Genomic DNA, 13,714 nt, shown 5'->3' on the forward strand with positions numbered 1-13,714 from the left:
TGTTCAGAATTAGGAGGTTGTGTGTACATTTGCAATTATGTTATAATTAATTGAGTTTGACGTTTGCTTCTACAAAATATAACATTGGTTAAAAATGAAGTGTTTTTTTTTTTATTGGTTGCAAAATTTAATTTTGCAAAATTGAGCCATTTATCTCAAGTTTTGCACATCAAACAGTTTGTTGCTATTTTCACCGTTTTTTTTTAATTAGAGTTTTTATTTAGATTTCAATAGAATAATTACTTCGCACCGCCTTATATACTTTACTAAGCAGTGGTAAACCTATTCTTTCAAAAACATTTTTTTCATTATTTCTGTTTTTAAAGAAAAAAAAAATTATCATATATAACAAGTCTATACTTCACTAACCAGTGGTAAACCGAACACGTCGATTACCGACGATGCTTCACGAATACTCTTCTCCGACATCGGTTCCGGTTCACCGCTCACACCAGACGCATTCTCGGGGGCGCCACCGGGTGGCGGAGATGCAAACTGCGGAAAATGTCACAATTTTAATTTTTTACAAACAAATTAGGAAGAGTTTATTAGGTAGATACAATTAAAATTTATAATGTTGTCATTAGAAAAACAAGCTGATTTCAATAACAGTCTATGATAAATAATTTTATTTTATTGAATGTTCTATTTAGTGTGAAGAGTAAGAAATCTAGTTCTTCTAATATGAAGAGCATTGATAAATATTTTTATTTTATTGAATGTAAAAGAGTATCTTAGGCGTGAGGATAAAATTAAAATTTATAAAGGCTACCATTTAAAAAAACAAGCTGAACTTCGATAAAAGTAAAAGTTTTTGCGGCGAATAATGTTGAAGGATATTTGACTTGGGAATAGATTATTAATATCTTAATTAAAAACTCTTTTGAAAACGTTAACTGGTTGTTTTGAGCAAAAACAGTTTTTCCACTCTCATATAAATGATCATAAGACAAAAATGTTCCACAGAAGGAAATCTAATTTTTTAACAAACTTTTGTGTTTCTTATGGGAATTTAGCATATCATGAACTTTATACGATAATAACAATCATAAGAATAAAAGTAAAGACCTTATAAAAGTGAATGTACAATAGCAGACATAAGGCATAGGCATGTTTGTGAGGCAATTAGTCTGGCCAACAGCTGAATTATCCCCAAAGGACATCACTTAAGTAACTTGATATCAGGCCTTTGTTATTTCAAACTGCTGCTTTCAAATCTAAACAAGTCCACAGAAATCTAGATTTAAATCGCTTGGTATTCTAGTGTATAACAATTTCTTAATCAATTATGTTAAATTTTTGATGGCAAGTTAAACTAAAATGTTAGAATAAAGTGTAACACTTTTGAGTTCTTCATTAAAAAAGTTGTGAACACAGTTTAAATAAGTAATATAATTATTTAATATGAAATTTAGAAATTAATAAATAAATACCTAGTACCACCTATAAACCACAAATTCTGTCCACATAATAATGTACCTCTTCTACTTGTATTAAGGATTTATTAAGATTAAATAAAATATAATTCCCACATGTTACAAGTATGATTGTAGTTCTATTAGCAGATTTAGCGATCAAATAGGTTCAATATATATTTACTCAAGTTACAGTTAAAAACTATACAAAGTTACAGTTAAAAACTATACAGACTTTATTTCTAGAATGTAATAGTTCTTTCTTCTTTTATGTAGCAACGTTAAATCAATTGTAAAGTTATATATGTTTTTTTATAACTTTGAAAATATTCTATTTTTAGCATACAACTTTGTAGAAAACAATTCATTATTTGAAGGTATGTTAATAGTTTTTTTGTTTTTTGGGGGGTAATTACTGTTTGGGTTATTAGTAAGATTCCTGTTTTTATTTTATTCAAGAATTTTGTTGTTATTTTCGAAGCAAGATTTTCTTTTTATTTTATTATTATATAGTTTTTTGAGAATTTATTATAAGATAAATGTCAAATCAGTTGTAAAAGATTCGATTTCTAGAATAAATCTTCTTCTTTTTTTCAAAAAAAGTTTTCTTTTATCATTCTTTTATCTTTTTCAGCAACAATTTTGTTGTCACCCATTTTAACCAGTTTTTTATGATTTCTAACAAACCTCCTCTTGAAACGGATCTTGTTTGTTGGGATCCTTCGAAAGTGCCGGAATGACTTTCTCGTCGTAATTAACTTCGGGGGAGGGAGAGCGTACAGGCGAGGGGGAGGGCTGGAAAAATTAAATATAGAACAAAAGGTTAAAAAAGATCTAGGACAAATAATTTAAAAAAAACAGAATACTATAGTTACGTCAAAAACTGCATCATTACTTCTGGCTAAAAACTGCAAGATACAAAGGAAATACAAAAAAGGTTTAAAATAATTCACAATTTTTTAAATACACTTGTTTTCGAACTTTTCAACTTTGTGGTTCTGTTTGGATCTTGCGATATGGATAAAAGATGACAGTGTTGGAAAAAGCTTAGATCCAAAAAAACATAATTATAATAGCATTATTGTTTCATCTAACTTTAACAAAAGCTTTTGGCAACATTCTTAAATAATTTGTAAATCAATAAAAAAAAATATAAAAATGCATGTTTACAATCAAATTTCTGAAAAAAATTGAACAAAAGGTTTATAATGATCTAAAACTTTAAAAACAGAATCTGATAGTTACGCCAAAACACCATCATCCGTTCTGCTTAAAAACTGCAAACACAAAGAAAATACAAAAAAGATTTTTAGAATATTCATATTTTATTTAAATAAAACATAATTTGGAAAATTTTAGATGATATAGATAAAAGATCAACTGGTAGTGTTGAGACAGGCTTAGATCCCAATATAAAAATAATAATATTGATTATTTCATCATATAAATCAGTGGTCTCTAACCTGTGGGTCGCGACCCCAAGTGGGGTTGCCTAAAATTTTTGTGAGGTTGCCTTAACTTATCATATTCCAGCTGTTTTAGTACAATTCTCTGACTCTGTCCAACTCTGTCTAATTTTGTAATTGAACTACAAAACTTCCTAAAGGTTATCATTCTGGTTAACATGTTTAGCCACAGTTCTCATGAATTGTGCATACATTAAGCATATCCGCGCCTGTTACTTTGTTTCAGCATTATTTGAAATATTTCAATTCATATCTGAAAGCAATATGAGGTTGCAATGTAAATTCTGATTTCATTTTATTTAAATTAGGGTTGCATGTCATGAAGGCTGGAGATCACTGATATAAATTATATAAAAGGCAAGAACCGGATATTCTACTTTAAAACATCCCTACTTATTATAGATTATCCCATCACCTGGACAACCGGCCTGGGTGTCGTTGCGTGCGATTGGTGGGGGGAGACCTCCCTGGGCGACACCAGTTCGGTGGGTGCCGGGGTTTGGTGTGGGGGTGAGTGGTACTCAGATCGGGGTTCCGGGCGGGGGGTCATTCCTGGAAGTAGAAAAACGTAACTTTTTTGTAAGAACTTTATAAGTACTCTACCAATAAGACTACAATTAGAATAACATCAACGTCTGAATAAGACCAAAATAGGATAGTAGAAATTACCTAATAGTAGAAATAGGGTCTAAAACGAATATAATCAAAACCGATCTTAAAAAAACCTAGATGACCAGAATAATGAACAAGACCCAAACCACACCCCTAACTTCATCACTAAGTCTACAAATGAATTCAAGCGCAAACAGCCTGGCGTCTAAAGAATGCTTTTCTAACTAGAGCACCCAAAAAATGACACCAAATGGCTGATGTCAGGCCGAGGGCACCCGGTGGTCTCATTCTCTCACAGTTTAAGGGTTATTCGGTTTCGGTTACTTAATATGGGTTTCAGCACTTAGGGGCGGGTTAGAATTGGGGTTAGAGTTTTTATTGGTGAAGTTAGTGATGTACTTAGAGGCGGGATTTGGGCCATTTAGGCCATATTCTGATAAATTTGGATTGTATTCCGACAGATTAAGGTCACTTTATATCACTTCAGCCATAAGAAATTAGAACTACAACACCGTCGGAAATAAAGCCAAAATAGGACTAATACCTAACAATCGCTAAATCGTTAAGAGATCTCAACTCACAAGAATAAGTCCTAAATGGCCAGAATAACGAAACAGAACCCAAAACCTGCCCCTAAGTACATCACTAACTTAACCAATAAAAACTCTAACCCCAATTCTAACCCAACCATTACCCATTACTAACTCCAAAATGAGAAACTATCCGATGCCAAAATAGGCCCCAATGGCGTCGTTTAAAATAGTGCGCCCAAACTTTGACAGTTTTAGATGTTATTTTGTCCATTTAGTCCTTATTTCGTTACATTTAGGATTTTAACTCTATAGGCTTATTCAGACGATTTTTTAAGAGACCATTTGCTTGGTGGCGTGTAATAGAATGCTAACACAATTAAATTAACTTCAAAGAACACTTACACTGAAATGCACTTTTTAATTAACAATTAAAAAGTAAATAGCAACAATTAGACAGGTTAGTAAAACTTTTTTTGACAACTAAAAAAATTTGTACTAACGATTAACATTTTTGGATGAGCTTAGTGGTGTTCTAAAAAATATTAAATAAACTAAAATTTTCTATAAAGTTCTTAACCATTTATTCCAACAAACTTATTACATCTAGAACATGCTGTTTAAAAGTTGGTAAAAGAGCAATTTAACACCAATTATTCTAACTACATTAGCATTTGGCCCTTAATAAATGTAATTTCATATTGCTTTTTATTTAAATCGTGTGAGACTTTATACTTTCAACCATTTATTGCAACAAACCTACCTTGCATAAGAGGTGACCTTGCTTCGTTGTGTCTCTGTGTAGCGATCCCAGCATCTTCAAGCAGATCGTGCCTCTGTAGTTGTTGGTAAACCTTCAGTCGATATTCCTCCATCTGTGACTTCTTGCTCTTCGCCAAATCGTAATCTTCATTCTCAACTGCTCGTCGTTTGTCCAACTCGTACCTTTCATATAAAACCAAAAACAATGTAAGTATTCTATGCATAGATGCCTAGTTTGGGGTGGAGTACTGACTGCTACAAAGGGTTAAATGTTTTAAATAAAGGGTTAAATATTTTAAATAAGGGTTTTTGTCCAATTCGTGGCACAGTTGAAGAAGTTATTATGTAGTAATAAAAGAATAAGAATGTATGTCAGAATCCTTATATTTTAATATTCAGTCTCGACCAAACAAGATTTGTCCAACTAAGATCTGACATGAAAAACCCATCAAAATTACCTTGCCAACTTTTCTCCAACTTTCTGGAGATCTGCGATAGCCTGCTTCATTCGTTTTGCGATGTCAAAGTTTTCCTCTAAAACAAGTTAAAATCAAAGTGTTTTAAGCTGTGTGGAGTCCGACTCGGGGAAAATCATGTAAAACGTCCCAAGTCCGACGTGCTGATAATGCCAAAAAATGTAAATTACTAGATGGAATAGCAGAAAAGGAATATTTTTTAAATTGTGGATGGGTCATTTATATGAAATCCACCTAATTTTAATTACATTAATGGGTAGACATGTGGATCCTTTTTAAACTTTTGTTTTTGATGGGTTTCTGTTAGTTTTTACATTTGTATATGGAAACGAAGAAAAGGGTACAATTATTATATGTAAAGGACGTGGTAAAACAGACATAGGCCCACTTAGTGATTTTAACTGGTGTTCCACATAGAACATTAGCGTTCCATGAAAGATCACCAGACATTCCTTAAGGAATTTATTGAATTCACCTGAGGTAGCAGTGGCTTTAAGGAAGGAATTAGAAAAACTGACATTAAAAAAATAGTTGTTGTGTTGGTTATTTTATTGGTTTTATGGTCCGCAAAAAACATTTTTAATGCATACATGTTCCGTAGCTCAAAAAAACACTGGGCAAACTTAAAACATGTTGCTTAACCCACAGTTTGGTAAGACCTAGTGTAGGCAATTGTGGAATTCTGCTTACTCACCAATAACAGCTTTTTTCTTGTGAGCGTCGAGTCTTCGAATAATACTCGCTACTTCCGGGTCCTAAACAACATCAGTTTAACAAATAACATCATTTAGGAACAGTGTATTGGGTATTAAATATTTCACTTTATTTTTTTTAGTTTTTGCAAATTCAATTTTTCCTAAATTAAAAAAAATTAAAAAAAAGTTTGTAAAAAAAAATCTATTTATCTAAAAAAAATCAGCTTGGCATAGGGGGCTGAGATGTTTTTCTTGTGTAGTTTCAAGGGAGTTATAATTCATTGGTTTTGTAAATGTGTAATGTAAATTGTTTTTTATTTTTTTGTGTGCCACAAGATTATTTAGAATCACTTCCTTGTATGCTTTTATATTTTACGCTATTATATTTTAAAGCAGTGGATCTCAACGTTTTAAACTTACGGGCCGCTAGAAGTTTAAAACAAATTTGCAGAATGGTGGACCTTTAAAAATCAAAATCAAAATCAACCCAAAATATTATTACGAAAAGTATGCAACATAAAAGTCTTCTAAGTTTTCACATACACCTGGTCTCAAAGATTAGGAATTAAACCAGTTGTAGCCTACTTTTAAACGGTTGGGCACAACAATTGCAGCATTGTGACGTACGATAAAGTCAGAAGTAGACCATTAACCCTATTTTACGCCACAATGTTGCAAATTATGAAACTGGCAAAATTCTAAATTTGATGGGTAAGCCTTTAACATGTTGCATTTTGCAATTGAGATATAAAATAACATATTTGTTGGACCGGCAGGAAGTTGACGCTGACCGGTGTTTAAGAACCACTGTTTTAAAGAACCTAAAAAAAATTTTATTAAATCTTTAAAAAACAAATTCACAGACATTTTACCAAAGCAATGAAATAAAGTTTTAAAATCTGTAAATAACTGTAAATTTTGTAGGCATGCTGAGTAAGCCAATGTTTCAGTTAGAACTTTGACGATTATCAAATACGCAGACATTTGAAGCAGCCACACATTTAAGTACTTGGGATGAGAGTACTTGAACTAGGCTTATTCAATACTTGAAGCTGTGATTGCTCAACGCTTTGATGTTTAAAGCCCCGACTGGGACATTTGTTATTATAACAATATTCACCGAACTTAACAAACCCCTGAAATTTGTTTCAAGTATAAAAGCATTGCATAAAATATAGAGCATAATTATATACATAGGTTGACAAGAACTTTCTTTTTGAAAACAATTTAAAATCTGATTGTGAAATGGGTGCTGAATTCATTGCAAAAAACACAAAAGTGCTGTGAAAGCACCCTATATTTGGCTACTGTATGTTATGATTCTGAATAAAATGGTGGGATTTTTTGATGAAATGATGCAAGTAACTGAACAAATAGACAATTTGAAATGATTGTTCAAAGATAAGTATTAAAACAATCTTGAAGTAGTATCAAAAGTGTCAGCAAAACTTTTGTGACGGAAATATTTTTTTAATTTTTTTATGTTGCGGAACTTTTTATTTTTCTACTGTTTCTTGACGCCTTAAAATAAAGTAGATCAAAAATATAGTAAAAAACAAAAAAAACAATGCGGAGGATATCTCCGTATCAAAATATCCTGTATCTTTTGTAAAACCATTTTACTAAGTCAGGCCTTAGCTTAAATACCATTTAAAATAAAGTAGGTTCTTTTTAAGTGTTTTATTTTATTTACCTTTAACATATTAAACATAAGATCATAAATAAAAAAAAAAATTCTTTTAAAAGCAGTCAGTTTTTAAAATCTATTAATCCTTCTAATTTAATAATATTGCAAAGAACAAAAAAGAAAAATGAAAATAATCAAATAGTGTGATCAAATACGTTGGTGTATTTACCTGGTACATGTCAAAAGCTAGATCATCCATCGGCGAAATATAATCCGGTTTATCGAGGATAGAGTCGTTAAGATAGTTTCCTCCGTCAACTTGTTTCAGTGGTTTGCGAGAAGAATCTCCTAGCGCATTAAAAGCCATAATTCCAACCTGAAAAACAAATAGTTTGTAAGATAACTGTTAAGTATTTCTTTGTTTTAATAAAACTCCTTATACTAAAAAACAGGAAAAATAACACGACATATTTTTAGTCGATAGAGCGATACATCTGTTTACAGATAATGTAGGCCAATATTTTTTTTAACTATATACCGCTATCGGTAAAAGTTATAACAAAAATATGATGCATTTTTTTCCTAATTAAACAAATTTTTCATTTTTTGCAAAAAAAACATACTAATATGAAAAATAAATGTTTAAAAAAAATAAGTAGATTTGATTTTCTTTTTTAATTAATTCAAATTTTGACTATATTCAGGTATATACAAAACATTAGGTCCGAAAAAGTTATAGCGGTTGATCTCAATTTTTAGTATTTTATTTATTGTTTTAAAATTCAGTTTGGAGTAAAGTTACTCATTTACCAAACAAAATATTTTAGCATGAAGGGGGAATAACCTAATTCAAATCTGCAAAAAAAAAATAAGTTGGTGTCAAGACTGATATGTAGCATCATAACTGTGGACAACTGGACAAATAGGCAAATTTAATGAAATTTGGAATAAAACACTGATTTCGAAGGTTTTAGGGCAGCTTTGGTGCTATAAAACCTTTTACTTTTTGTTTTTTAATATAATATTTGCTAAAAAAGTTATTCGCCAAATAAAAAAAACTCTACGCTGGATTTAGCATTTCAATTTATTATGTTTTAAAATGCAGTTTACAGTAATGATACTGTTATGTACCAAGCAGAACATTTGATAAATATTTTAAAGAATTTAAATTTTAACAAGCAAAAAGCATTAAAAAAATAATGAGTCAAAGTTTTAATTAGTAAGACAAATAAGTTAGTTCATGAATCACATTCAAAATATAAATAATAAATAAAATTTTAATAATTTTGCTACAATATTAAAAAATATCTGCGATTAAAAATAACCTCTCTGTACGTACCTGATTGTAAATGTTGTACTTGTTCATATGATTTTTATGAATCACCAGTCGTATGTAGCGGCCCTCTGCATCAACGTGGACAGACTTCAATTCGCGAGACTTAAATCCTGTTTTCTCGTTGTTCGACAAATAGATGTAACTGAAAATATAACAAAATTACAAGTCAGTTTTATAAAGAGTTGAAATTTAAAGAGAAACATCAAATTCAGCAATCTTTAATTTTTTTATAATTTTTTATATGAAGATATTAAGTTTTTTTTTTTTTTACTTTTTAATGTCCTCTTTAACATTTACAAATTACACATATGTGTGTTTTCTTAACTCTATATAAAGCAAATACCTAAATATTTTTACATGCACTAGAAAAGTATTTTTAATCGCATTAGAAAAGTATTTTAATCGCATTAGAAAAGTAATTTTATAGGCATAAGAATGTAAGTAAATAGGTAACTGTTATAAGGTGATTCAGCAAATAAATATTTTCACTGTGACTATATTTTAAAAATAATTTACCAACTTAAAAAAAAAATTATCAAAAATGGATTTTTCTCTACTTTTGAGTCATATTTTTTAGTCTTCTGTCAATTGTAATTTATCCATATAAAGGTGTTTAACTATACAAGAGCTAGTTGCCAAAACAGATAAATGTGCAATAGTTTTTTTCAGAATTGCACACAGAACATGTAAATAGAAAAGGTAATTTTGGAGGGATGTCAAATACTTGGCATTTTATCCCAATTCCATGCTTTGGGCAAAAACATCCAATACTTAATTATGTTAAAAAACATTACATCCTCAATTTTTACATAAATATTGCTCAGAAATTTACCTTTTAAAGTGGAAAACTCAATGTTTGATCGGTAAACCTTGACACAATCTCACCCTAGTATCAGAGTACAAATAGTATAACTTGGCATCAGGTCATCTGCCCCGATCCGATATTATCGGACTTCCATATCATTTAACAACATGAAGAATTATTTTTTTCTCACCCAAGTCGTTTGAAGCTTTCTGGTGTTGGGTTATTCCCGACAAAGAACTCAATCTTGGAGGGAATCATGTATTGGTGGGCGAGGAGTTGCAGTTTCTTCACTCGACTGTGATCTTGCAAACAAACTATCAGCTCTTGGGGGTACACACAGAACCTACAGAGAAAATAATTTTTTTTTAATTTTACAATATTCCATTTTTATTGTTTTGGCATCAATGAAAACAGAATACGTATAGATAGGTAAAGTCAAAAAATGACCGAAACTTTTTGCACGTTGTTATTTCTGTTCAATGTTGTTGGTTTAAAGTTATCAGCCTAAATAGTTTAGTAATATATGATTAAAGTAATATATGATTTTTTGTCTTTTAAAATTGCGTTTGTTAGTTTTTCTTGTTTTTTAGTGTATTTGTTTAAAATTCTGTTGGTTATTTCTTAAACCTTAGTGAATATTTTTAGGTCCCACAGTGTCTGTATGAACCAACATAGACACTGACTTGGTGTACAGACAGATTACAGTATTGTTACAGGTTGGCAGGCAACTTAATGAATAATGAAATCAGTCACATATTTTTGTCTCAAACTATATTCTAAAATAATGAAAAAAAAGCAAGTTATGATTGCAGTTAAAATGAATCTAAGACCTTACCTTGCGGTTTGCCATCCAGGGGCAGTTGGACTCTGGTGCTCGAGATTTTTTGCACCGTACCCATCAGCGGCACCGGTGGCGCCGACCACTGAATACTGGACCTTGGTCGGCATTTCACGGTCTACATTAAAACCCTACAATGTATAACAACTGTGGATTGAAAGTTGGGGGTTTAGCGTGAGTTAAATGGATAAATATTTTAAAAACTAGAAAAATCGCCTATTTTTTTTAAGGAGTGTTCTACTCTGTCGATAATTTTAGCCAGGGTGCCAAAAAACCAGTTGGTCTTATCAGGATTTTATGCAAGCTAGAAATATCGGCGCTGGTCTACAATCCTACAGATTTGTTTATTGAGCTCTTTCTATTTAGCACGTGAAAAGTAATGCAGAAAAAAAATAAAGAGTTTCGGACTGCAAATACAGCATACCGTAACGCACAATATTTGGGTTAGGGTGCGTTTTAGCGTCTGGGTTTGGGTAGCTAACCTACAGCCAAAATAATGTGCGTTGGAGTATGCGATATTCGTAGACCTTTTTTGCGTTACTTTCTATGTACGAAATTAATGCAGCGCCTTGTTTTTTTGCACCAACAAAATAAGTTGTCAATACCTGGCATATAAACACCCAAAAACAAACAAAAGTCTAAAAAATAGTTGGCGACTAAAATAGACAATATTGCGGGCGCTGGTCTGAGTTGTCAAAGTTGAAATTGCATGGAAAGGCATAAATATGTAAGAAAAAATACAATAATAATACTTGTCCCACCCAAACCCAAACTCTCAACTTGCTTTTCTGGCTAAAGGTTTTTACGTGCCTTTACTTCGCGAATTTCAATGCTTTTACTCTTACCAAACTTTTTTGGACCACGGACCACTATTTGTAAATCTGTTTTTTCGCGGACCGCAATACAAAGCAAAAAAGAAATAAAACCAATTTTTATATATTTACAAAACTAATAACATCAGTTGGACGGATGGGATTGCTTCCCTCTACTTAAACTAAAACCAAACTCAAGGTCTTTGCGGGCCTCACAATTCTAAGAATTCTGTTATTAAAATGTTAGAACAACTGTTGATCAGGCAGGCTTCGGAAATGTTTATGCACTTAAAAACGTGTTTAGTTACTTTTACGGAGTCAGTAAAGTGTTGATGCAAAGCGCGAAAAAAGGCGTTTGTTTGGTTTAAAATTCGAGTCCACACGTCGTTATTCATATTAAAAAGTGTAATAAACCACTTTGAGAAAACGCGATAACCTTAATAGTTTATCCAGTTGAGTGTATGTTAACCAAGCGATTTTTTGGGATATACCGGCATTTATTTCAAATTTCTTGCAAGTTTTTATTACATTTCAAAAATAAAAATTAAAAATGTATGTCCAATATTTTTGAATACGTTTTCCGTTTGTAGGCGACGCACTTTGGCACTTGGCAGTCAGTCTTCCACAGCGCAAGAAGCGCTGATCTAGTTCAAATGACAGCATCCTAACGTAAACCAACTAGGGTTCCTCTCCGGGAATGTCTTGACGTGAAATTCCCGGGATTTCCCGCGAATTAACAATCCCGAATCCCGGATTTAAAAATATATAAACTTTAAAAATATTGCCGTTTTTGACTAATATAAAGAAAAAAATAGTACCAATCATGTTAACGTCGTTGCCTGAGTTATTTTATTTGGGCTTACCAGCGGAAAAACCTAATTAAATTTATTCTAACAAAAAAAATGCGTCATGCATGCGCATGCATGCACAAATAAGGGTCCTGACTCGTATTAGAGAAGGTCTGGCGCTCCTTCAGTTATGAAGGTATAAATTAATAAAAAAAAACGGTCTTTAAATACCGCTTACCACAATGCAAATTATTTGGGTTAGAATGCCGGTTAGCGTTTGGGTGAGTCAAGCGTTATTATTAAAAAAATATAATATTACTTGACCCACCCTCACCCAAACCCGCACCTTAACCCAAACAATATACGTTGTGGTATGCGGTATTTCTTTCTTTTGTTTTTTTTGCATAACTTTCCACCTACATAAGTGAAAGAACGCCCATAAATGAGCTTAATTAAATGTTTGGAGAAAAATACAAACCTCAAAATGACGTAATTTATGTATAATTTTTTTTTATCCCGGGATTCCCGGGAAGTTTCATTTTTCAATCCCGTTTCCCGGAAGTGAAAAAATCCGGGAAAAAGAGGAACCCTAAAACCAACCTGATGTATAAAAATCGTTAACGCAAAGCGCGAAAATTTTTCGCACTTACATAGTTAAAATGGTCAAAAAGTAGGAGAAATGGACTCGTGTCTAGTTTGTCAAAGAGGCTGCGAGTCGGATAAATTACATTCGCGGGCCGTAGGTTGTCGGCCCCTGCTGTACAACGTATACAGAATGTTAAACTTTTTAATTTCTTGTCATATAGCCACGGGCCACCTGTGCAGTCGTCGCGGACCACAGTTTGGGAAACCCTGCTTTAACCTAATGAAGTACGGTCAAGCTTTTAAAATTTAAACACAATTTGTGTCTTAAATGTCTCCATCAAAAAAGATAGTTCAATTAAAATGCTCAAAAATTTACAAACTTGATTTTTGCGCAAAATATCGGCAACAAAAATAAACAAGTCTCCTACCAACCAACTGTAAAGCCAACTCACAACGGTTCGATACACATTTACCGCAAAACTTTGGGAAGTTGTCTTGGAATTTAATTCTAAGAATATTTTGCGTTCTCTATCAATTAAAACTAAATATTGGTTCCATTTTTGCTTGTATTTTATATTCGTTACCTATTTTTATCGCCTTAATCGGACCATTTTATTCAAGCGTCTATGTAAAAACGCGATGGGCGTTTAATAACTCTTAAATGTTTAATTGTATTTCTAGATGTTTTAAAACACTTGACTTATAACTTAGAATATATGTGCCATATATTTTGTATATATAAAGTTTTAAGCTAGTTTAGTGAGTTGTTTGGATCATTTTGCCTGGCATTTGTAAAATATCAGCGACAAGACTAGGACCCTTGGCGGAAAGTTTTAAAAAACAACGTGCCGCTAAAAATTCTGGAAATGCACATTTCGCAAAATACGACAAAAAACAATATTCTTACAAAAACTATTAATCATGAAGATAAAGCAGATAAAATTTACAAGCTAAGCATGTTTTTTGT

The 13,714-nt window shown here is 31.9% G+C and overlaps 1 protein-coding gene across 1 annotated transcript in view; it reads right to left on the reverse strand.

The window, feature by feature from the left end:
* LOC146141419 (centrosomal protein of 104 kDa-like) overlaps window positions 1–10,686 on the reverse strand; it is a 20,716-nt gene extending 10,030 nt beyond the window's left edge. Inside the window, exons 1-10 of the mRNA XM_083389412.1 lie at window positions 10,560–10,686; window positions 9,915–10,067; window positions 8,923–9,061; window positions 7,813–7,959; window positions 5,956–6,016; window positions 5,244–5,319; window positions 4,787–4,968; window positions 3,297–3,433; window positions 2,103–2,210; window positions 370–495 (exon numbers count right to left, since the gene is read on the reverse strand). Coding sequence (XP_083245538.1) covers window positions 370–495; window positions 2,103–2,210; window positions 3,297–3,433; window positions 4,787–4,968; window positions 5,244–5,319; window positions 5,956–6,016; window positions 7,813–7,959; window positions 8,923–9,061; window positions 9,915–10,067; window positions 10,560–10,672 — 1,242 coding nt within the window. The 5' untranslated portion in view covers window positions 10,673–10,686. The remainder of the gene's footprint in view (window positions 1–369; window positions 496–2,102; window positions 2,211–3,296; window positions 3,434–4,786; window positions 4,969–5,243; window positions 5,320–5,955; window positions 6,017–7,812; window positions 7,960–8,922; window positions 9,062–9,914; window positions 10,068–10,559) is intronic.
* Window positions 10,687–13,714: the final 3,028 nt, after the last annotated feature.

The sequence above is a fragment of the Ascidiella aspersa genome, chromosome 5, assembly GCF_963924565.1.
Source record: "Ascidiella aspersa chromosome 5, kaAscAspe10.2, whole genome shotgun sequence".
Lineage (NCBI taxonomy): Eukaryota > Metazoa > Chordata > Ascidiacea > Phlebobranchia > Ascidiidae > Ascidiella > Ascidiella aspersa.